Source organism: Anolis sagrei, chromosome 5 (genome assembly GCF_037176765.1).
Source record: "Anolis sagrei isolate rAnoSag1 chromosome 5, rAnoSag1.mat, whole genome shotgun sequence".
NCBI lineage: Eukaryota > Metazoa > Chordata > Lepidosauria > Squamata > Dactyloidae > Anolis > Anolis sagrei.
The window spans coordinates 198,493,019-198,516,516 of record NC_090025.1 but is presented as its reverse complement, the minus strand read 5'-3'; the positions used below and the strand labels follow the sequence as shown (position 1 = coordinate 198,516,516).

The 23,498-nt window shown below is 51.6% G+C and overlaps 1 protein-coding gene and 1 long non-coding RNA gene across 2 annotated transcripts in view; one reads left to right on the top strand and one right to left on the bottom strand.

The window, feature by feature from the left end:
• The window catches only part of LOC132775566 (mucin-5AC-like), a 31,484-nt gene extending 12,803 nt beyond the window's left edge, over window positions 1–18,681 (top strand). Inside the window, exons 5-6 of the mRNA XM_067468535.1 lie at window positions 2,006–2,146; window positions 16,930–18,681. Coding sequence (XP_067324636.1) covers window positions 2,006–2,146; window positions 16,930–18,681 — 1,893 coding nt within the window. The remainder of the gene's footprint in view (window positions 1–2,005; window positions 2,147–16,929) is intronic.
• A 3,416-nt stretch (window positions 18,682–22,097) lies between these two features.
• On the bottom strand, window positions 22,098–23,235 carry LOC137097212 (uncharacterized). Its single transcript, XR_010910063.1, has 2 exons — window positions 22,925–23,235; window positions 22,098–22,292 (listed from the first exon to the last, which is right to left on the bottom strand). It is a non-coding gene; the product is annotated as an uncharacterized lncRNA (long non-coding RNA).
• Between the last annotated feature and the right edge of the window lie 263 nt (window positions 23,236–23,498).

Sequence of the window (23,498 nt, the reverse complement as noted above, 5' to 3'; positions counted from 1 at the left end):
AAAGAGGAAAAAGAAGAGAAAAACTTTATTCTTACCAGTAGAGTTAAAATATAAACTTGCAATGTTGTAAACAAAAACAGTGCAACAAACTTATATTGTCCTTGTAAGCAATACAGAATAAGGCTTCTTCATCTTCATCCAAATGGTTGAGCAAAATGCCTGAGCAAAAGCTCAACTGTATTCTCAAACCCATACAGTTATACACTGGGTTTGGTCCAAACTTACTAGTTGACCTACATAAGCAGCTGCACATAATAATCTACAGTATAAGGTTTTCTTTAAGACACACACACACATACTTGATTCTGTTACAACTTACTGTAACACATATGGCCTTTGGAGACCCTTCCAATGCTAGGATTCTATCAATTGGTCTCCACCTTTTGGGGGTGCTTTTTCCATCTCCAAACTTACTAGCTGACCTACATTAGCAGCTGCACATAATAATCTACAGTTTAAGGTTTTCTTTAACACACACACACACACACACACACATACTTGATCCTGTTACAACTTACTGTAACACGTATAGCCTTTAGAGGCCCTTCCAACGCTAGGATTCTATGAATTGGTCTCCACCTTTTGGGGGTGCTTTTTCCATCTCCAAACATACTAGTTGACCTACATTAGCAGCTGCACATAATAATCTACAGTATAAGGTTTTCTTTAACACACACACACATACTTGATCCTGTTATAACTTACCATAACACGTATAGCCTTTAGAGGCCCTTCCAACGCTAGGATTCTATGAATTGGTCTCCACCTTTTGGGGGTGCTTTTTCCGTCTCCAAACGTACTAGTTGACCTACATTAGCAGCTGCACATAATAATCAACAGTATAACGTTTTCTTTAACACACACACACATACTTGATCCTGTTACAACTTACTGTAACACGTATGGCCTTTAGAGGCCCTTCCAACGCTAGGATTCTATGAATTGGTCTCCACCTTTTGGGGGTGCTTTTTCCGTCTCCAAACTTACTAGTTGACCTACATTAGCAGCTGCACATAATAATCTACAGTATAAGGTTTTCTTTAACACACACACACATACTTGATCCTGTTATAACTTACCATAACACGTATAGCCTTTAGAGGCCCTTCCAACGCTAGGATTCTATGAATTGGTCTCCACCTTTTGGGGGTGCTTTTTCCGTCTCCAAACGTACTAGTTGACCTACATTAGCAGCTGCACATAATAATCAACAGTATAACGTTTTCTTTAACACACACACACATACTTGATCCTGTTACAACTTACTGTAACACGTATGGCCTTTAGAGGCCCTTCCAACGCTAGGATTCTATGAATTGGTCTCCACCTTTTGGGGGTGCTTTTTCCGTCTCCAAACTTACTAGTTGACCTACATTAGCAGCTGCACATAATAATCTACAGTATAAGGTTTTCTTTAACACACACACAAACATACTTGATCCTGTTACAACTTACTGTAACACGTATGGCCATTGGAGGCCCTTCCAACGCTAGGTTTCTATCAATTGGTCTCCACCTTTTGGGGGTGCTTTTTCCATCTCCAAACTTACTAGCTGACCTACATTAGCAGCTGCACATAATAATCTACAGTATAAGGTTTTCTTTAACACACAAACACATACTTGATCCTGTTATAACTTACCGTAACACGTATGGCCTTTAGAGGCCCTTCTAATGCTAGGATTCTATGAATTGGTCTCCACCTTTTGGGGGTGCTTTTTCCGTCTCCAAACTTACTTGTTGCCCTACATTAGCAGCTGCACATAATAATCTACAGTATAAGGTTTTCTTTAACACACACACACACACACACACTTGATCCTGTTATAACTTACCGTAACACGTATGGCCTTTGGAGGCCCTTCCAACGCTAGGATTCTATCGTCTCCACTTTTTGGGGGTGCTTTTTCCATCTAGGGCTGGTGTCCAGGAGGGACACGAGGTTTGTTAGACATTCCCACCTAATTATCAACCAAGCCTCTGTTTTCCCTCCCCAGAAGTAAACGTGGCCTCAGACGTCATGAAAGAGGCAAAGGTCAACCGCTTCACGCCGGAGCTCTGCAACAGCAGCAACTGGTACAACGGGGCCGTCCAGCCACACACCATTTGCGCCGGTTACGCCGAAGGAGGAGTTGACAGTTGCCAGGTAGGACAGTACCAGGAATAAAAATTACATAGTGTTATGGGTATTGCAAAATTAGATTGATATCCATGTCTGAAATGTGAAAATGCCAAATTGTCCATATGGGTTTCAAATACCCAGAAGTTAGGAACCAAAAATGTATCAGCATTCCATCAGTGATAGTAGCTTGATCCAACTGTAACTGTTGTGTTGTATAGAATTGCAGGATTTGTGGTGCGAGGAGGGACTTAGTGCACTGATTCTTCAAACTAGTTCCCAAATTTTAGTCCTGCTGTCCACTACCGGATGCTCTGGCGCCAGGATGGACAATGGCCAGTGACTCTGGGAATCGGGACTCAAATCATCTGGGAGATCAAGTTTGAGAATCGTTGGGACTGCTTTCTCCATTTAATTACCGTATTTTCCGGCATATAAAACAACTTTTTAACCCTGGAAATTCTAATGGAAAGTTGGGGGTGGTCTTATACGCCAGGTGTAAAAATGGACGTATTAAAAAATGCCTCAGCAGGCATGTCCAAGGCACGCTGCCGCCCGGAGCTGCTGGGAGTTGTAGTTTGGAGGTGCTTCCTTGGGCCTAGGTGAGCCCGGTGGCCTTCGGAGGCTTTGGTCAGCTGATCGGATGGCATTGCTTCCTTCCTCTCTCCCAGTTGCCTGGAAATAGCAACACTGGAGGATTTGGAGGAGGACCTTGGAAGTAGAGTGGAGAAAGTGGCAGTGGGGACAGCACAGCGGGCATGTCAAAGGCCACCAGGCTCGCCAAGGGCCAAGGAAGCGCCTCCAGACTACGCCGCCGCCTCCTCCCCGCACCCTCCCTCTGGGCTGTCCCCGTCACCCCTGCAGCTTGTTGCAACTCAGAGTAGGCTTCACCTTGCTTCCAAACACCACCACACAAGAGCTGTAGTTTTACAGTTTATTGAGGGAAAAACCCGTCAAAATAAAGAATAAGTATTGCAACGTTCCAAAGATTAAGGTTAAATTCAGGATACAGTTCCAAAGATCTTCAGGTAAAAGCAGGAGACACAATCCTATTGGCAAACTTCAAACCAGAGTCCCAGGTACAAGCAAGGAAACATTTGCCCGAAGAACCACAATGCAAGAAATCCCAAGCGTACTGCTTTCCAGGCTAAGGTTATTCCATGAAGCTTTCAGGCTAATAAGCTACGTTGAACTGACGGTTTCACAGAGTTTCCAGGAGGCCTAAATACCTTTCTAACATCAAAACATTAGGTTCTCAGCATCATAAAAGCATTGCGACTACCTTGCAGTGAGGTAGTCAGACGTGAACTGCGCCTGACCCGGAGATCAAGGCGAGCTTCTCGGGTCAAATCCTTATCTATACTTTCTGTATCATCATGGGAAGGCACCTGGCCGCTATTCCTTGCTTCCTTCCTCTCTTCCTTTGTTAAAATTCCTTTCTGGTGAAAACAGCTATGTTGACGTCTGTGAGAGCCTCGGAAGCAGGCTCCGAGATTTGAGGCACAGACAAAGAGCCAGGAAGCTGAAACTCATCCTCATTGTCAGAAGCTAGCTCAGCCACAACACCGCTCTACATTCAAGGTCCTTCACCAACTCCTTTAACGTCACCATTTCCAGGCAGTTAGGAGAGAGGAAGGAAGCAAGGTCACCCGATCGGCCAGCAGAAGCCTCCAAAGGCCACCGGGATCACCTAGGCCCAAGGAAGCCAATCGAGTGGCCTTGCTTCCTCCCTACTCCTCCTCAGGTCATGAAACTAAGGGACTTGTCCCCACTGCTGTAGCTGCTTTCCCCACTCTACTTTCAAGGTCCTCCACCAACTCCTCCAACGTTGCCATTTCGAGGCAGCCAGGAAAGAGAGGAAGGAAGCAAGGCCACCCGATTGGCCAACAGAAGCCTCCGAAGGCCACCGGGATCGCCTAGGAAGCCGATTGGGTGGCCTTGCTTCCTCCCTACTTCCCCTTCCCTCCTCCTCAGGCCGTGCAAATAAGGGATGGTGATACTATGATAGCTGGGTCCGGAAGCTCCAAGAGTTACACACATTCCGCAATGGCGGTTGTGAATAAGGGGAAAGCGGCACACGGAGGGTGGGAATATACTTCGTAGTTGCATTTGGTCGAAGGATAGAAAGGAGGGGTGGGTTGGGATAAGGTTTAGGGTTTGGGGTAGGGTAAGGGTTAGGATTAGGGGTTAGGGGTTAGGGTAAGGTTTTGGGTATGGGTTAAGATTATGGTTTGGGTTAGGGTTAGAATTAAGGTTAAGGGTAAGGTTTAGGGTAAGGGTTAGGGTTCAGGTTCGAGTAAGGGTTAGGGCTTTACCAATAAAGAACTCTTACATTCATTCTCTAATATTTGTGTTCTGTTTTGCGCTGTGCAGAAAGCGCTCCCGAAGGAGCAAAAGAGAAACAGTGTAATGCTCAGAACTTGCACACCCAGCTTTCATACATTACCTAAGGGACTCGTCCCCACCGATGTTGTCGCTCTTCCCGCTCTACTTTCAAGACCAACTCCTCCAATGTCACCATTTCCAGGCAGCTGGGAAAGAGAGGAAGGAAGCAGGGCCACCTGATCGGCCATCAGGAGCCTCCGAAAGCCACCGGGTTCACCTAGTCCTTGCTTCCTCCCTCCTTCCTCCTCCTCAGGCTGTGCAAATAAAGGATGGTGATAGTATGATAGCTGGGTCCGGAAGCTTTAAGCATTACACACATTCCGCAATGGCAGTTGTGAATAAGGGAAGGGGAGAGCGGCACACTGAGGGCAGGAATATACTTCGTAGTTACATTTGGTCGAAAGATAGAAAGGAGGGGAGGGTTAGGATAAGATTTTGGGTTTGGAGTAGGGTAAGGGTTAGGATTAGGGTTAGGGTAAGGTTAAGGGTTTGGGTTAGGATCAGAGGCGGCCCTAGGTAATTTTCAACCATAAGCATACAGTATTTTGGCGCTCCCCCCCCCCCAACCAATCACTGATATATATTTTCTGTTCGTCGTGGGAGTTCTGTGTGCCAAATTTGGTTCAATTCCATCATTGGTGGAGTTCAGAACACTCTTTGATTGTAGGTGAACTATACATCCCAGTAACTACAACTCGCATATGTCAAGGTCTGTTTTCCCCCAAGAGCGCATCAAGAGCGCCCCTGGGCAAAATCAACTATACTGCAAATGCTTACTTTGCGTAATGGGTTGAGCCGCCCCTGGTTAGGATTATGGTTTGGGTTAGGATTAGGGTTAAGGGTAAGGTTTAGGGTAAGACTTAGGGTTCGGATAAGGGTTAGGGATTTACCATTAAAGAACTCTTACATTCCTTCTGTAATATCTGTGTTCCGTTCTACGCTGCGCAAAAAGAGCTCCCAAAGGAGCGAAGTGGAAACAGCATAATGCTTAGAGTTTCCAAACCCAGCTTTCATACTATTACCTACAGGACTTGTCTCCACCGCTGTTGCCGCTCTCCCCGCTCTACTTTCAAGACCCTTCTCCAATGTTACCATTTCCAGGGAGAGAGAGGAAGGAAGCTAGGCCACCTGATCAGCTAGTACTAGCCTCCGAAGGCTACCGGGCTCGCCTATGCCCAAGGAAGCCGATCGGGTGGACTTTCTTCCACCTTACTCCTTCCCAAATCCTTCTCCTCATGCGTTGCAACTAAGCCTCCTCCAACTCCTTCCACGTCGCTATTTCCAGGCAGCCGGGAGAGAGAGGAAGGAAGCTAGGCCACCTGATCAGCTGGTACTAGCCTCCGAAGGCTACCGGGCTCGCCTATGCCCAAGAAAGCCGATCGGGTGGACTTGCTTCCACCTTCCTCCTTCCCAAATCCTTCTCCTCATGCGTTGCAACTAAGCCTCCTCCAACTCCTCCAACGTCGCTATTTCCAGGCAGCTGGGAGAGAAAGGAAGGAAGCTAGGCCACCTGATCAGCCGGTACTAGCCTCCGAAGGCTACCGGGCTCGCCTAGGCCCAAGAAAGCCGATCAGGTGGACTTTCTTCCACCTTCCTCCTTCCCAAATCCTTCTCCTCATGCGTTGCAACTAAGCCTCCTCCAACTCCTCCAACGTCGCTATTTCCAGGCAGCTGGGAGAGAAAGGAAGGAAGCTAGGCCACCTGATCAGCCGGTACTAGCCTCCGAAGGCTACCGGGCTCGCCTATGCCCAAGAAAGCCGATCAGGTGGACTTTCTTCCACCTTCCTCCTTCCCAAATCCTTCTCCTCATGCGTTGCAACTAAGCCTCCTCCAACTCCTCCCACGTCGCTATTTCCAGGCAGCCGGGAGAGAGAGGAAGGAAGCTAGGCCACCTGATCAGCCGGTACTAGCCTCCGAAGGCTACCGCACTCGCCTATGCCCAAGAAAACCGATCGGGTGGACTTTCTTCCACCTTCCTCCTTCCCAAATCCTTCTCCTCATGCGTTGCAACTAAGCTTCCTCCAACTCCTCCCACGTCGCTATTTCCAGGCAGCCAGGAGAGGAAGGAAGCTAGGCCACCTGATCAGCCGGTACTAGCCTCCGAAGGCTACCGGGCTCGCCTATGCCCAAGAAAGCCGATCGGGTGGACTTTCTTCCACCTTCCTCCTTCCCAAATCCTTCTCCTCATGCGTTGCAACTAAGCCTCCTCCAACTCCTCCCACGTCGCTATTTCCAGGTAGCCGGGAGAGAGAGGAAGGAAGCTAGGCCACCTGATCAGCCGGTAGTAGCCTCCGAAGGCTACCGGGCTCGTCTATGCCCAAGAAAGCCGATCGGGTGGACTTTCTTCCACCTTCCTCCTTCCCAAATCCTTCTCCTCATGCGTTGCAACTAAGCCTCCTCCAACTCCTCCCACGTCGCTATTTCCAGGCAGCCGGGAGAGAGAGGAAGGAAGCTAGGCCACCTGATCAGCCGGTAGTAGCCTCCGAAGGCTACCGGGCTCGTCTATGCCCAAGAAAGCCGATCGGGTGGACTTTCTTCCACCTTCCTCCTTCCCAAATCCTTCTCCTCATGCGTTGCAACTAAGCCTCCTCCAACTCCTCCCACGTCGCTATTTCCAGGCAGCCGGGAGAGAGAGGAAGGAAGCTAGGCCACCTGATCAGCCGGTAGTAGCCTCCGAAGGCTACCAGGCTCGTCTATGCCCAAGAAAGCCGATCGGGTGGACTTTCTTCCACCTTCCTCCTTCCCAAATCCTTCTCCTCATGCGTTGCAACTAAGCTTCCTCCAACTCCTCCCACGTCGCTATTTCCAGGCAGCCAGGAGAGGAAGGAAGCTAGGCCACCTGATCAGCCGGTACTAGCCTCCGAAGGCTACCGGGCTCGCCTATGCCCAAGAAAGCCGATCGGGTGGACTTTCTTCCACCTTCCTCCTTCCCAAATCCTTCTCCTCATGCGTTGCAACTAAGCCTCCTCCAACTCCTCCCACGTCGCTATTTCCAGGCAGCCGGGAGAGAGAGGAAGGAAGCTAGGCCACCTGATCAGCCGGTAGTAGCCTCCGAAGGCTACCGGGCTCGTCTATGCCCAAGAAAGCCGATCGGGTGGACTTTCTTCCACCTTCCTCCTTCCCAAATCCTTCTCCTCATGCGTTGCAACTAAGCCTCCTCCAACTCCTCCCACGTCGCTATTTCCAGGCAGCCGGGAGAGAGAGGAAGGAAGCTAGGCCACCTGATCAGCCGGTAGTAGCCTCCGAAGGCTACCGGGCTCGTCTATGCCCAAGAAAGCCGATCGGGTGGACTTTCTTCCACCTTCCTCCTTCCCAAATCCTTCTCCTCATGCGTTGCAACTAAGCCTCCTCCAACTCCTCCCACGTCGCTATTTCCAGGCAGCCGGGAGAGAGAGGAAGGAAGCTAGGCCACCTGATCAGCCGGTAGTAGCCTCCGAAGGCTACCAGGCTCGTCTATGCCCAAGAAAGCCGATCGGGTGGACTTTCTTCCACCTTCCTCCTTCCCAAATCCTTCTCCTCATGCGTTGCAACTAAGCCTCCTCCAACTCCTCCCACGTCGCTATTTCCAGGCAGCCGGGAGAGAGAGGAAGGAAGCTAGGCCACCTGATCAGCTGGTACTAGCCTCCGAAGGCTACCGGGCTCGCCTAGGCCCAAGAAAGCCGATCGGGTGGACTTGCTTCCACCTTCCTCCTTCCCAAATCCTTCTCCTCATGCGTTGCAACTAAGCCTCCTCCAACTCCTCCAACGTCGCTATTTCCAGGCAGCTGGGAGAGAAAGGAAGGAAGCTAGGCCACCTGATCAGCCGGTACTAGCCTCCGAAGGCTACCGGGCTCGCCTAGGCCCAAGAAAGCCGATCAGGTGGACTTTCTTCCACCTTCCTCCTTCCCAAATCCTTCTCCTCATGCGTTGCAACTAAGCCTCCTCCAACTCCTCCAACGTCGCTATTTCCAGGCAGCTGGGAGAGAAAGGAAGGAAGCTAGGCCACCTGATCAGCCGGTACTAGCCTCCGAAGGCTACCGGGCTCGCCTATGCCCAAGAAAGCCGATCAGGTGGACTTTCTTCCACCTTCCTCCTTCCCAAATCCTTCTCCTCATGCGTTGCAACTAAGCCTCCTCCAACTCCTCCCACGTCGCTATTTCCAGGCAGCCGGGAGAGAGAGGAAGGAAGCTAGGCCACCTGATCAGCCGGTACTAGCCTCCGAAGGCTACCGGACTCGCCTATGCCCAAGAAAACCGATCGGGTGGACTTTCTTCCACCTTCCTCCTTCCCAAATCCTTCTCCTCATGCGTTGCAACTAAGCTTCCTCCAACTCCTCCCACGTCGCTATTTCCAGGCAGCCAGGAGAGGAAGGAAGCTAGGCCACCTGATCAGCCGGTACTAGCCTCCGAAGGCTACCGGGCTCGCCTATGCCCAAGAAAGCCGATCGGGTGGACTTTCTTCCACCTTCCTCCTTCCCAAATCCTTCTCCTCATGCGTTGCAACTAAGCCTCCTCCAACTCCTCCCACGTCGCTATTTCCAGGCAGCCGGGAGAGAGAGGAAGGAAGCTAGGCCACCTGATCAGCCGGTAGTAGCCTCCGAAGGCTACCAGGCTCGCCTATGCCCAAGAAAGCCGATCGGGTGGACTTTCTTCCACCTTCCTCCTTCCCAAATCCTTCTCCTCATGCGTTGCAACTAAGCTTCCTCCAACTCCTCCCACGTCGCTATTTCCAGGCAGCCGGGAGAGAGAGGAAGGAAGCTAGGCCACCTGATCAGCCGGTACTAGCCTCCAAAGGCTACCGGACTCGCCTATGCCCAAGAAAACCGATCGGGTGGACTTTCTTCCACCTTCCTCCTTCCCAAATCCTTCTCCTCATGCGTTGCAACTAAGCCTCCTCCAACTCCTCCCACGTCGCTATTTCCAGGCAGCCAGGAGAGGAAGGAAGCTAGGCCACCTGATCAGCCGGTACTAGCCTCCGAAGGCTACCGGGCTCGTCTATGCCCAAGAAAACCGATCGGGTGGACTTGCTTCCACCTTCCTCCTTCCCAAATCCTTCTCCTCATGCGTTGCAACTAAGCCTCCTCCAACTCCTCCCACGTCGCTATTTCCAGGCAGCCAGGAGAGGAAGGAAGCTAGGCCACCTGATCAGCTGGTACTAGCCTCCGAAGGCTACCGGACTCGCCTATGCCCAAGAAAACCGATCGGGTGGACTTTCTTCCACCTTCCTCCTTCCCAAATCCTTCTCCTCATGCGTTGCAACTAAGCCTCCTCCAACTCCTCCCATGTCGCTATTTCCAGGCAGCCGGGAGAGAGAGGAAGGAAGCTAGGCCACCTGATCAGCCGGTAGTAGCCTCCGAAGGCTACCAGGCTCGCCTATGCCCAAGAAAGCCGATCGGGTGGACTTTCTTCCACCTTCCTCCTTCCCAAATCCTTCTCCTCATGCGTTGCAACTAAGCCTCCTCCAACTCCTCCAACGTCGCTATTTCCAGGCAGCTGGGAGAGAAAGGAAGGAAGCTAGGCCACCTGATCAGCCGGTACTAGCCTCCGAAGGCTACCGGGCTCGCCTATGCCCAAGAAAGCCGATCAGGTGGACTTTCTTCCACCTTCCTCCTTCCCAAATCCTTCTCCTCATGCGTTGCAACTAAGCCTCCTCCAACTCCTCCCACGTCGCTATTTCCAGGCAGCCGGGAGAGAGAGGAAGGAAGCTAGGCCACCTGATCAGCCGGTACTAGCCTCCGAAGGCTACCGCACTCGCCTATGCCCAAGAAAACCGATCGGGTGGACTTTCTTCCACCTTCCTCCTTCCCAAATCCTTCTCCTCATGCGTTGCAACTAAGCTTCCTCCAACTCCTCCCACGTCGCTATTTCCAGGCAGCCAGGAGAGGAAGGAAGCTAGGCCACCTGATCAGCCGGTACTAGCCTCCGAAGGCTACCGGGCTCGCCTATGCCCAAGAAAGCCGATCGGGTGGACTTTCTTCCACCTTCCTCCTTCCCAAATCCTTCTCCTCATGCGTTGCAACTAAGCCTCCTCCAACTCCTCCCACGTCGCTATTTCCAGGTAGCCGGGAGAGAGAGGAAGGAAGCTAGGCCACCTGATCAGCCGGTAGTAGCCTCCGAAGGCTACCGGGCTCGTCTATGCCCAAGAAAGCCGATCGGGTGGACTTTCTTCCACCTTCCTCCTTCCCAAATCCTTCTCCTCATGCGTTGCAACTAAGCCTCCTCCAACTCCTCCCACGTCGCTATTTCCAGGCAGCCGGGAGAGAGAGGAAGGAAGCTAGGCCACCTGATCAGCCGGTAGTAGCCTCCGAAGGCTACCGGGCTCGTCTATGCCCAAGAAAGCCGATCGGGTGGACTTTCTTCCACCTTCCTCCTTCCCAAATCCTTCTCCTCATGCGTTGCAACTAAGCCTCCTCCAACTCCTCCCACGTCGCTATTTCCAGGCAGCCGGGAGAGAGAGGAAGGAAGCTAGGCCACCTGATCAGCCGGTAGTAGCCTCCGAAGGCTACCAGGCTCGTCTATGCCCAAGAAAGCCGATCGGGTGGACTTTCTTCCACCTTCCTCCTTCCCAAATCCTTCTCCTCATGCGTTGCAACTAAGCTTCCTCCAACTCCTCCCACGTCGCTATTTCCAGGCAGCCAGGAGAGGAAGGAAGCTAGGCCACCTGATCAGCCGGTACTAGCCTCCGAAGGCTACCGGGCTCGCCTATGCCCAAGAAAGCCGATCGGGTGGACTTTCTTCCACCTTCCTCCTTCCCAAATCCTTCTCCTCATGCGTTGCAACTAAGCCTCCTCCAACTCCTCCCACGTCGCTATTTCCAGGCAGCCGGGAGAGAGAGGAAGGAAGCTAGGCCACCTGATCAGCCGGTAGTAGCCTCCGAAGGCTACCGGGCTCGTCTATGCCCAAGAAAGCCGATCGGGTGGACTTTCTTCCACCTTCCTCCTTCCCAAATCCTTCTCCTCATGCGTTGCAACTAAGCCTCCTCCAACTCCTCCCACGTCGCTATTTCCAGGCAGCCGGGAGAGAGAGGAAGGAAGCTAGGCCACCTGATCAGCCGGTAGTAGCCTCCGAAGGCTACCGGGCTCGTCTATGCCCAAGAAAGCCGATCGGGTGGACTTTCTTCCACCTTCCTCCTTCCCAAATCCTTCTCCTCATGCGTTGCAACTAAGCCTCCTCCAACTCCTCCCACGTCGCTATTTCCAGGCAGCCGGGAGAGAGAGGAAGGAAGCTAGGCCACCTGATCAGCCGGTAGTAGCCTCCGAAGGCTACCAGGCTCGTCTATGCCCAAGAAAGCCGATCGGGTGGACTTTCTTCCACCTTCCTCCTTCCCAAATCCTTCTCCTCATGCGTTGCAACTAAGCCTCCTCCAACTCCTCCCACGTCGCTATTTCCAGGCAGCCGGGAGAGAGAGGAAGGAAGCTAGGCCACCTGATCAGCTGGTACTAGCCTCCGAAGGCTACCGGGCTCGCCTAGGCCCAAGAAAGCCGATCGGGTGGACTTGCTTCCACCTTCCTCCTTCCCAAATCCTTCTCCTCATGCGTTGCAACTAAGCCTCCTCCAACTCCTCCAACGTCGCTATTTCCAGGCAGCTGGGAGAGAAAGGAAGGAAGCTAGGCCACCTGATCAGCCGGTACTAGCCTCCGAAGGCTACCGGGCTCGCCTAGGCCCAAGAAAGCCGATCAGGTGGACTTTCTTCCACCTTCCTCCTTCCCAAATCCTTCTCCTCATGCGTTGCAACTAAGCCTCCTCCAACTCCTCCAACGTCGCTATTTCCAGGCAGCTGGGAGAGAAAGGAAGGAAGCTAGGCCACCTGATCAGCCGGTACTAGCCTCCGAAGGCTACCGGGCTCGCCTATGCCCAAGAAAGCCGATCAGGTGGACTTTCTTCCACCTTCCTCCTTCCCAAATCCTTCTCCTCATGCGTTGCAACTAAGCCTCCTCCAACTCCTCCCACGTCGCTATTTCCAGGCAGCCGGGAGAGAGAGGAAGGAAGCTAGGCCACCTGATCAGCCGGTACTAGCCTCCGAAGGCTACCGGACTCGCCTATGCCCAAGAAAACCGATCGGGTGGACTTTCTTCCACCTTCCTCCTTCCCAAATCCTTCTCCTCATGCGTTGCAACTAAGCTTCCTCCAACTCCTCCCACGTCGCTATTTCCAGGCAGCCAGGAGAGGAAGGAAGCTAGGCCACCTGATCAGCCGGTACTAGCCTCCGAAGGCTACCGGGCTCGCCTATGCCCAAGAAAGCCGATCGGGTGGACTTTCTTCCACCTTCCTCCTTCCCAAATCCTTCTCCTCATGCGTTGCAACTAAGCCTCCTCCAACTCCTCCCACGTCGCTATTTCCAGGCAGCCGGGAGAGAGAGGAAGGAAGCTAGGCCACCTGATCAGCCGGTAGTAGCCTCCGAAGGCTACCAGGCTCGCCTATGCCCAAGAAAGCCGATCGGGTGGACTTTCTTCCACCTTCCTCCTTCCCAAATCCTTCTCCTCATGCGTTGCAACTAAGCTTCCTCCAACTCCTCCCACGTCGCTATTTCCAGGCAGCCGGGAGAGAGAGGAAGGAAGCTAGGCCACCTGATCAGCCGGTACTAGCCTCCAAAGGCTACCGGACTCGCCTATGCCCAAGAAAACGGATCGGGTGGACTTTCTTCCACCTTCCTCCTTCCCAAATCCTTCTCCTCATGCGTTGCAACTAAGCCTCCTCCAACTCCTCCCACGTCGCTATTTCCAGGCAGCCAGGAGAGGAAGGAAGCTAGGCCACCTGATCAGCCGGTACTAGCCTCCGAAGGCTACCGGGCTCGTCTATGCCCAAGAAAACCGATCGGGTGGACTTGCTTCCACCTTCCTCCTTCCCAAATCCTTCTCCTCATGCGTTGCAACTAAGCCTCCTCCAACTCCTCCCACGTCGCTATTTCCAGGCAGCCAGGAGAGGAAGGAAGCTAGGCCACCTGATCAGCTGGTACTAGCCTCCGAAGGCTACCGGACTCGCCTATGCCCAAGAAAACCGATCGGGTGGACTTTCTTCCACCTTCCTCCTTCCCAAATCCTTCTCCTCATGCGTTGCAACTAAGCCTCCTCCAACTCCTCCCATGTCGCTATTTCCAGGCAGCCGGGAGAGAGAGGAAGGAAGCTAGGCCACCTGATCAGCCGGTACTAGCCTCCGAAGGCTACCGGGCTCGCCTAGGCCCAAGAAAGCCGATCGGGTGGACTTTCTTCCACCTTCCTCCTTCCCAAATCCTTCTCCTCATGCGTTGCAACTAAGCCTCCTCCAACTCCTCCAACGTCGCTATTTCCAGGCAGCCAGGAGAGAAAGGAAGGAAGCTAGGCCACCTGATCAGCCGGTACTAGCCTCCGAAGGCTACCGGGCTCGCCTATGCCCAAGAAAGCCGATCGGGTGGACTTTCTTCCACCTTCCTCCTTCCCAAATCCTTCTCCTCATGCGTTGCAACTAAGCCTCCTCCAACTCCTCCCACGTCGCTATTTCCAGGCAGCCGGGAGAGAGAGGAAGGAAGCTAGGCCACCTGATCAGCCGGTAGTAGCCTCCGAAGGCTACCAGGCTCGCCTATGCCCAAGAAAGCCGATCGGGTGGACTTTCTTCCACCTTCCTCCTTCCCAAATCCTTCTCCTCATGCGTTGCAACTAAGCTTCCTCCAACTCCTCCCACGTCGCTATTTCCAGGCAGCCGGGAGAGAGAGGAAGGAAGCTAGGCCACCTGATCAGCCGGTACTAGCCTCCAAAGGCTACCGGACTCGCCTATGCCCAAGAAAACCGATCGGGTGGACTTTCTTCCACCTTCCTCCTTCCCAAATCCTTCTCCTCATGCGTTGCAACTAAGCCTCCTCCAACTCCTCCCACGTCGCTATTTCCAGGCAGCCAGGAGAGGAAGGAAGCTAGGCCACCTGATCAGCCGGTACTAGCCTCCGAAGGCTACCGGGCTCGTCTATGCCCAAGAAAACCGATCGGGTGGACTTGCTTCCACCTTCCTCCTTCCCAAATCCTTCTCCTCATGCGTTGCAACTAAGCCTCCTCCAACTCCTCCCACGTCGCTATTTCCAGGCAGCCAGGAGAGGAAGGAAGCTAGGCCACCTGATCAGCTGGTACTAGCCTCCGAAGGCTACCGGACTCGCCTATGCCCAAGAAAACCGATCGGGTGGACTTTCTTCCACCTTCCTCCTTCCCAAATCCTTCTCCTCATGCGTTGCAACTAAGCCTCCTCCAACTCCTCCAACGTCGCTATTTCCAGGCAGCTGGGAGAGAAAGGAAGGAAGCTAGGCCACCTGATCAGCCGGTACTAGCCTCCGAAGGCTACCGGGCTCGCCTATGCCCAAGAAAGCCGATCAGGTGGACTTTCTTCCACCTTCCTCCTTCCCAAATCCTTCTCCTCATGCGTTGCAACTAAGCCTCCTCCAACTCCTCCCACGTCGCTATTTCCAGGCAGCCGGGAGAGAGAGGAAGGAAGCTAGGCCACCTGATCAGCCGGTACTAGCCTCCGAAGGCTACCGGACTCGCCTATGCCCAAGAAAACCGATCGGGTGGACTTTCTTCCACCTTCCTCCTTCCCAAATCCTTCTCCTCATGCGTTGCAACTAAGCTTCCTCCAACTCCTCCCACGTCGCTATTTCCAGGCAGCCAGGAGAGGAAGGAAGCTAGGCCACCTGATCAGCCGGTACTAGCCTCCGAAGGCTACCGGGCTCGCCTATGCCCAAGAAAGCCGATCGGGTGGACTTTCTTCCACCTTCCTCCTTCCCAAATCCTTCTCCTCATGCGTTGCAACTAAGCCTCCTCCAACTCCTCCCACGTCGCTATTTCCAGGCAGCCGGGAGAGAGAGGAAGGAAGCTAGGCCACCTGATCAGCCGGTAGTAGCCTCCGAAGGCTACCAGGCTCGCCTATGCCCAAGAAAGCCGATCGGGTGGACTTTCTTCCACCTTCCTCCTTCCCAAATCCTTCTCCTCATGCGTTGCAACTAAGCTTCCTCCAACTCCTCCCACGTCGCTATTTCCAGGCAGCCGGGAGAGAGAGGAAGGAAGCTAGGCCACCTGATCAGCCGGTACTAGCCTCCAAAGGCTACCGGACTCGCCTATGCCCAAGAAAACCGATCGGGTGGACTTTCTTCCACCTTCCTCCTTCCCAAATCCTTCTCCTCATGCGTTGCAACTAAGCCTCCTCCAACTCCTCCCACGTCGCTATTTCCAGGCAGCCAGGAGAGGAAGGAAGCTAGGCCACCTGATCAGCCGGTACTAGCCTCCGAAGGCTACCGGGCTCGTCTATGCCCAAGAAAACCGATCGGGTGGACTTGCTTCCACCTTCCTCCTTCCCAAATCCTTCTCCTCATGCGTTGCAACTAAGCCTCCTCCAACTCCTCCCACGTCGCTATTTCCAGGCAGCCAGGAGAGGAAGGAAGCTAGGCCACCTGATCAGCTGGTACTAGCCTCCGAAGGCTACCGGACTCGCCTATGCCCAAGAAAACCGATCGGGTGGACTTTCTTCCACCTTCCTCCTTCCCAAATCCTTCTCCTCATGCGTTGCAACTAAGCCTCCTCCAACTCCTCCCATGTCGCTATTTCCAGGCAGCCGGGAGAGAGAGGAAGGAAGCTAGGCCACCTGATCAGCCGGTACTAGCCTCCGAAGGCTACCGGGCTCGCCTAGGCCCAAGAAAGCCGATCGGGTGGACTTTCTTCCACCTTCCTCCTTCCCAAATCCTTCTCCTCATGCGTTGCAACTAAGCCTCCTCCAACTCCTCCAACGTCGCTATTTCCAGGCAGCCAGGAGAGAAAGGAAGGAAGCTAGGCCACCTGATCAGCCGGTACTAGCCTCCGAAGGCTACCGGGCTCACCTAGGCCCAAGGAAACACCTCCGGACTAAGACTCCCAGTAGCCCCAGGTGGCGGCGTGCCTTGGACGTGTCCGCTGAGACATTCTGGGAGTCGTAGTTACTGAATCAATAGATTTGTGTTGGAAGAGGGGTAGTCTTATATGGCGAGTATATTCCTAACTCTGTATTTCAACTTGAAAAGTTGTGGGTCGTCTTACATGCCCTGTTGTCTTGTACGCCGGGGAAAAATGGTATTCTAAGGAGCCCAAAAGCTACAACTCACATAGTTCCATGGGACAGGGGTAAGAACATTTGGTGCTGATAGCAGAGTATAGAGTAGACACTGCTAGGGATGAGCTTATTGTTAGAAACAGGAGAGTAAACACACAAGGTGTTCCAGTAAGGTTTAAAAAGAGGTGAAACCTTACAAGCAATATATGTCACATAAGAGTAAATAAGAAAGTTGCCTAACTTTGGTAGAAGAGACCCTGATGTGAATTCCAATACACCTTGAGTAACCTACCGTAAGTCTAGGAAACAGGGGAAAAGAAGGCAGCAGTCATGCCCCATGGGGTTCCCTCTGCCGTGTAACTTCTTAAGTTGGATGCAACCACATGTTTACCTTCTTTTTTCCGTCTGTAGGGAGACAGCGGCGGACCCCTCATGTGTAAAGAAAACGAGTCTCAGCCCTTCTGGGTGGTTGGGACCACCAGCTGGGGCAAGGGCTGCGGGGAGGCACACCACCCAGGCGTCTACACCTCCACACGGTTCTTCTCCGGCTGGATAGAGAAGCACGTTGGGCCAATGCCGGAGCCTCTCCCAGAACGGAGGCCCACGAGACCACGCCGCCCCACGGAGACTACCACCACTCCAACCACTACCACAACCACCACAACTCCAACCACTACGACCACTACTCCAACTACCACCACCACTACCACTACTACAACCACCACTACCACTACTACAACTACCACGACTACAACTACCACCACCACTACAACTACAACTCCAACTACAACCACTACTACTCCAACTACAACCACCCATCGTACAACCACAACCACCCACCGCCCAACTACAACCACCCACCGTACAACCACAACCACCCATCGTACAACTACCACCACCCACCGTACAACTACAACCACCCACCGTCCAACAACAACCACCCATCGCACAACCACAACCCACCGCCCAACTACAACCACCCACCGTACAACCACAACCACCCATCGTACAACTACTACCCCCAAAACAACTACTCCACATACAACCACCACTCCCAAAGCCACCTCTACTTTACCTCCAAATACAACTCAAGAGTCTCCTCCATCCAACACAACTTTGCATCCACACAAGACCATCAAAATCATCCTTCAACCTTCCACACCGACATCCACAATCACTTCTCATTCCACCAGTAAGTCCATACCGCTGCTCAAGCCCCGGACCACGCGCCCACCCAAAACTATAGCCCAGCGTCCAACTACAAATGCAACACAACCCCACACCACAACCGCAACTCAGGTCCACACAACCACAACCCTGCGCCAAACTACACCCTCAACCCACCCCCCCACAAGTCAGACGACACATGAACCCACAACTATTCATATCAAGCTGGAGGTTCCATCTGAACCCCTGCTTACAACCAGCCCCGAAACCACAGCTACAACCCAGCCCCCCACAACAACTCAGACGACACATAAACACACAATTAAGATCGAGCTGGGGGTTCCATCTTCACCGGAGCCCCAAACCACTGAACCCCTGCTTACAACCAGCCCCGAAACCACAGCTACAACCCAGCCCCCCACAACAACTCAGACGACACATAAACACACAATTAAGATTGAGCTGGGGGTTCCATCTTCACCGGAGCCCCAAACTACTGAACCCCTGCTTACAACCAGCCCCGAAACCACTGTTGAAATCCTGGTCCTTCCCATATCCACATTCACGCCTGAAACCACATCAGAAGCGTCCCTTCCGTCCCGTCCAGGAATTCCCGAGACCATGTGGGAGCCTGAGACCGCTACCCCTACCCCTACCGTCACCGTCACCGCTACCGTCACCCCTGCTGCCACTTCTCCAACAACCCCACAAGGAGCCCAGGTCCTCAAAGGAGCCAAGGACACTGTGGCAACCTTCTTCAAGCTGCTCCAAAAGCTCTTGCAGCACACCAAGAAGGGGAAGAACGGGGCCTGGCCCAAACTGACAGAGGTGCAAATCATAGAGCAAGTCAATAGGGCGGACGCCGAGGAGGAGGTGCAGACGGTGCCCCCCACCACAACGCCCCCCACGACTCCCCCCGAGGAGGAAAAGAGCCCTTGCAAACTGGTGGAGGAAACCCGCGTCTTTCTCAAACGCAAGTGTACCATCAAGTCTTAGTGGAGCGAGGTGTCCGCAGCAGAGCTCCACGGCATCACACCGGGAGAGAAGGAAACGGGAGTGTGGACCTCCTCACTTGCCGCCAGTTGTGGTTGGCCTATTGCCGTCGGGCTACTCCTGGCTTTTACTCGCCCCATACTCCGGTGTCGTCGCCTGCTTTATGGAGGGACTCAAAAGTCTGTTTTGGACTCGACTGTATCCGATCTTCACTTCCCGCAACCGAGCACAGATGCAAGTTGCAATCGGATTGAACTGGCAATTTGATTTGCGTACCCCGGCCCCCCAAAATGTGTTAGATAAATGTTATTCTTTTGGAAAATGTGTATGGAAAATGTGTAGGATACGTTCAATAAAGACATTGTACAACAGTATTTCTCAACCTTCCTAACGCTGCGGCCCCTTAATGCCGTTCCTCATGTTGTGGTGACCCCCAACCACAACATTATTTTATAACTGTCATTTTGCTAATGTTATGAATCATAATGTAAATATCTGATATGCAGGATGCATTTTCATTCATTTGGCACAAATGCCCAATACACCCAAATTAGAATACTGGTGGGGTTCCAGGGGGTTGGTTTTGTTATTTGGGAGCTGTAGTTGCTGGGATTTATAGTTCACCTACAATCAAAGAGCATTCTCAACTCCACCAACGATGCAAGTGAACCAGACTTGGCACACAGGCCTCCCATGACCAACAGAAAATACTGGAAGGGTTTGGTGAGCATTGTTGCAATCCAGAACAGAGAACGAGGCCTAAGATAACTCTCCACCACACTTGGCTGTGAAAAACAATCCTTTTTTATTGAAGAAAAATGGTTACAAAATAAAGGAAAAATGCAAGTCAAAAGCCACAGCAAAATCAGCAAACATGAATTTAAATGGACAAAGCAAAACCAAAAGCCTCACTGGGAAATACTGGAACCTGTTACCAATCCACTAACCGTACTTGATATCCTAGAAATCTTCCCAAACTATGGCCAGGGAATCGGGAGAACTGCCAAGGTCTTCATCAATTCTGAAACGATGCCTGAACTGAGGCAATCAGCCTGGCGTATTGCAATTAAAACTCAAGAATCGGTTCTGTGAACCGCCCTTCTGTTTTGAAGCCAATGTTTTTAATTCTTGAATTCGGGAGGATCGACGCAAACTGAGTGTTTTACTTCTGTCTTCCCAAATTTGGCCCCTTCTGTTGTCATTACAGTGCAGAAAGGAGGGAAAGTTCAAGGTCTCCCTCTGAAACATTCTCAGGAACACTGGTACTTTCATTTTCCAAATCTACAAAAGTTCCTTCCTCACTAATTTCAGGAACATTGGCATTTTCCAAACCTACAGCAGTTTCTTCCTCACTAATTTCAGGAGCATTGGCATCAAAAGGTACATTTCCATTAGCATCAGTAAATATACTTTCATTAGCATCAGGAGGAACAAACAGAGAATCAGGTTCAAGTTCAAACTCAGGCTGAACCCCAACAAGCATTGACCTTGAGTTTGGGAGTTGTAGTTCACCTACATCCAGAGAACACTGTGAACAATGATGTATCTGGACCAAACTTGGCACAAATACTCAATATGCCCAAATGTGAACACTGGTGGAGTTTGGGGAAAATAGACCTTAACATTTGGGAGTTGTGGTTGCTGGAATTTATAGTTCACATACAATCAAAGAGCATTCTGAAGCTCATCAATAATACAATTCAGCCAAACTTCCCACACAGAACCCCCATAACCAACAGAATATACTGTGTTTTCTGATGGTCTTTGGCGACCCCTCTGACACCCCTTCGCGACCCCCCCCCCCAGGGGTCCCGACCCCCAGGTTGAGAAACACTGTTGTACAAACATACAGACAACTGGGTAAAAAATATGTAACTCAGAAAAATAGTGCAGAACTTCATGCACGTTAGGAAAAATGCACCACAGGATTATGGATGGGAAAACACACAAAATAATTTATGGTGTGCCATGAGTCAGAAAAGACTTCAGTATGGAAGTCCAAAACATAACAACTCAAGACTTCTCTTCGTTCACATATACAGCTGTTGTTTATTCGTTCAGTCGCTTCTGATTCTTTATGACCTCCTAGACCAGCCCAGGCTAGAGCTCCCTGTTGGCCGTGGCCACCCCCAGCTCCTTCAAGGTCAAGCCAGTCCCTTCAAGGATAACATCCATCCATCTTGCCCTTAGTCCAGTGGTTCTCAACCTGGGGTCCCCTGATGTTTTGGGGCTTCAATGTGATGTGGCAGCAAAAAAAAGCCAATGGGATTTTGGCCTGCATCTAGGCGCATAGTGTCTAGATCTAGGGAAGTCATGCTCCCCATGCTCTATTCCACTTTGGTTAGGGCACACCTGGAATATTGTGTCCAATTGAGCACCGGGATTGTGGCATAGCTGGCTGAGTGTCAGCTGAATTAAGATCACTCTGACCAAAAGGTCATGAATAAATATGTGAGAGGAAGCCACAGGGAGGAGGAGGGAGCAAGCTTGTTTTCTGCTGCCCTGGAGACTAGGACGCAATGGAGCCATGGCTTCAAACTACAAGAGAGGAGATTCCATCTGAACATGAGGAAGAGTTGGAAGAGACCTCCTTGGTTCTTCCTCGTGTTCAGATGGAATCTCCTTTCTTGTAGTTTGAAGCCATTGTTCTGCATCCTAGTCTCCAAGGAAGCAGAAAACAAGCTTGCTCCCTCCTCCTCCCTGTGGCTTCCTCTCACATATTTATACATGGCTATCATCATGTCTCCTCTCAGCCTTCTCTTCTTCAGGCTAAACATGCCCAGCTCCTTAAGCCGCTCCTCATAGGGCTTGTTCTCCAGACCCTTGATCATTTGAGTCTCCCTCCTCTGGACACATTCCAGCTTGTCAATATCTCTCTTGAATTGTGGTGCCCAGAATTGGACACCATATTCCAGGTGTGGTCTAACCAAAGCAGAATAGAGCATGGGGAGCATGACTTCCCTAGATCTAGATACTAGGCTCCTATTGATGCAGGTCAAAATCCCATTGGCTTTTTTTGCCGCCTCATCACATTGTTGGCTCATGTTTAACTTCTTGTCCCCGAGGACTCCCAAGTTCTTTTTCACACGTCCTGCTCTCAAGCCAGGCGTCCCCCATTCTGTATCTTTGCATTTCGTTTTTCCTGCCAAAGTGGAGTATCTTGCATTTGTCACTGTTGAACTTCATTGTGTGAGTTTTGGCCCATCTCTCTCATCTGTCATTGTTTTGAATCCTGCTCCTGTCCTCTGGAGTCTTGGCTCTCCCTCCCAATTTGGTGTTGTCTGCAAACTTGATGACCCTGCCTTCTAGCCCTTCATCTAAGTCATGAATAAAGATGTTGAATAGGACCGGAACGGAACCCTGCGGCACTCCACTTGTCACTTCTTTCCAGGATGAAGAGTTTTTGTAAGCCGCCCTGAGTCCCCCCTAGGGGGTTGAGAAGGGCGGGGTAGAAGCACTCCAAATAAATAAATAAATAAATAAATAAAATAAGAGGAAGCCTTGGGGAGAATCACCCTCTGGGTTCGTCCATTTAACCAATTACAGATCCACCTCACCGTAGTTTTGCCTCGCCCACATTGGACCAGTTTCCTTGCCAGAAGGTCATGGGGGACCTTAGAATCATAGAATCCTAGAATCAAAGAGTTGGAAGAGACCTCATGGGCCATCCAGTCCAACCCCATTCTGCCAAGAAGCAGGAATATTGCATTCAAATCACCCCTGACAGATGGCCATCCAGCCTCTGCTTAAAAGCTTCCAAAGAAGGAGCCTCCACCACACTCCGGGGCAGAGAGTTCCACTGCTGAACGGCTCTCACAGTCAGGAAGTTCTTCCTCCTGTTCAGATGGAATCTCCTCTCTTGTAGTTTGAAGCCATTGTTCCAATGCGTCCTAGTCTCCAGGGAAGCAGAAAGGAAGCTTGCTCCCTCCTCCTCCCTGTGGCTTCCTCTCACATATTTATACATGGCTCTCATCATATCTCCTCTCAGCCTTCTCTTCTTCAGGCTAAACATGCCCAGTTCCCTAAGCCGCTCCTCATAGGGCTTGTTCTCCAGACCCTTGATCATTTGAGTCGCCCTCCTCTGGACCCATTCCAGCTTGTCAATATCTCTCTTGAATTGTGGTGCCCAGAATTGGACACAATATTCCAGGTAAAGTGGTCTAACCAAAGCAGAAGAGAGGGGTAGCATTACTTCCTTAGATCTAGACACTATGCTCCTATTGATGCAGGCCAAAATCCCTTTGACCTTGTCAAAGAAGGCCTTCCTGAAATCCAGGTACGCTCCATCCACCGCATTCCCCACATCTACTTATGATCAACTTACAGCAGGAACCTGACCCAAGACTGGAGATAGTGCTTCTCATTCATATTTATTAAAACCTCAGAAAATACTTTTTTTAGAGCTTTCAAGATCCTCTTGCATGACCCAATGGTTGACTTCTGGCAGAAGGTGACCACAAGAGTCACGGTGGAGCAGCTAGAGATGCCTACAAAGAACCTTTTAGCCAGATCCATGAATAATCGAATCTGCAAAAGTCAAACCTGCATATGTGGAGGGCTGGCTGATTGATTTTTGAAAATTCAAGTGGCCCACGAAGAGTGTCCACGGGCTGAAACCTGGTCCACGGATCCATCACTTGGTACATCTGTATTGTAGAATTAGTGCAGTTTGACCCCACCTTAATTTCCATGGCTCAAGGCTATGGTACAATGGGAGTTGTAGTTTGGGGAGACACCAGCTCTCTTTGGCAGTAAGATCTTGCAAACTACAAATCCCAAGGTTCCATAGCCTCAAAGTAGGACAGTTAAAATGTTGCCCA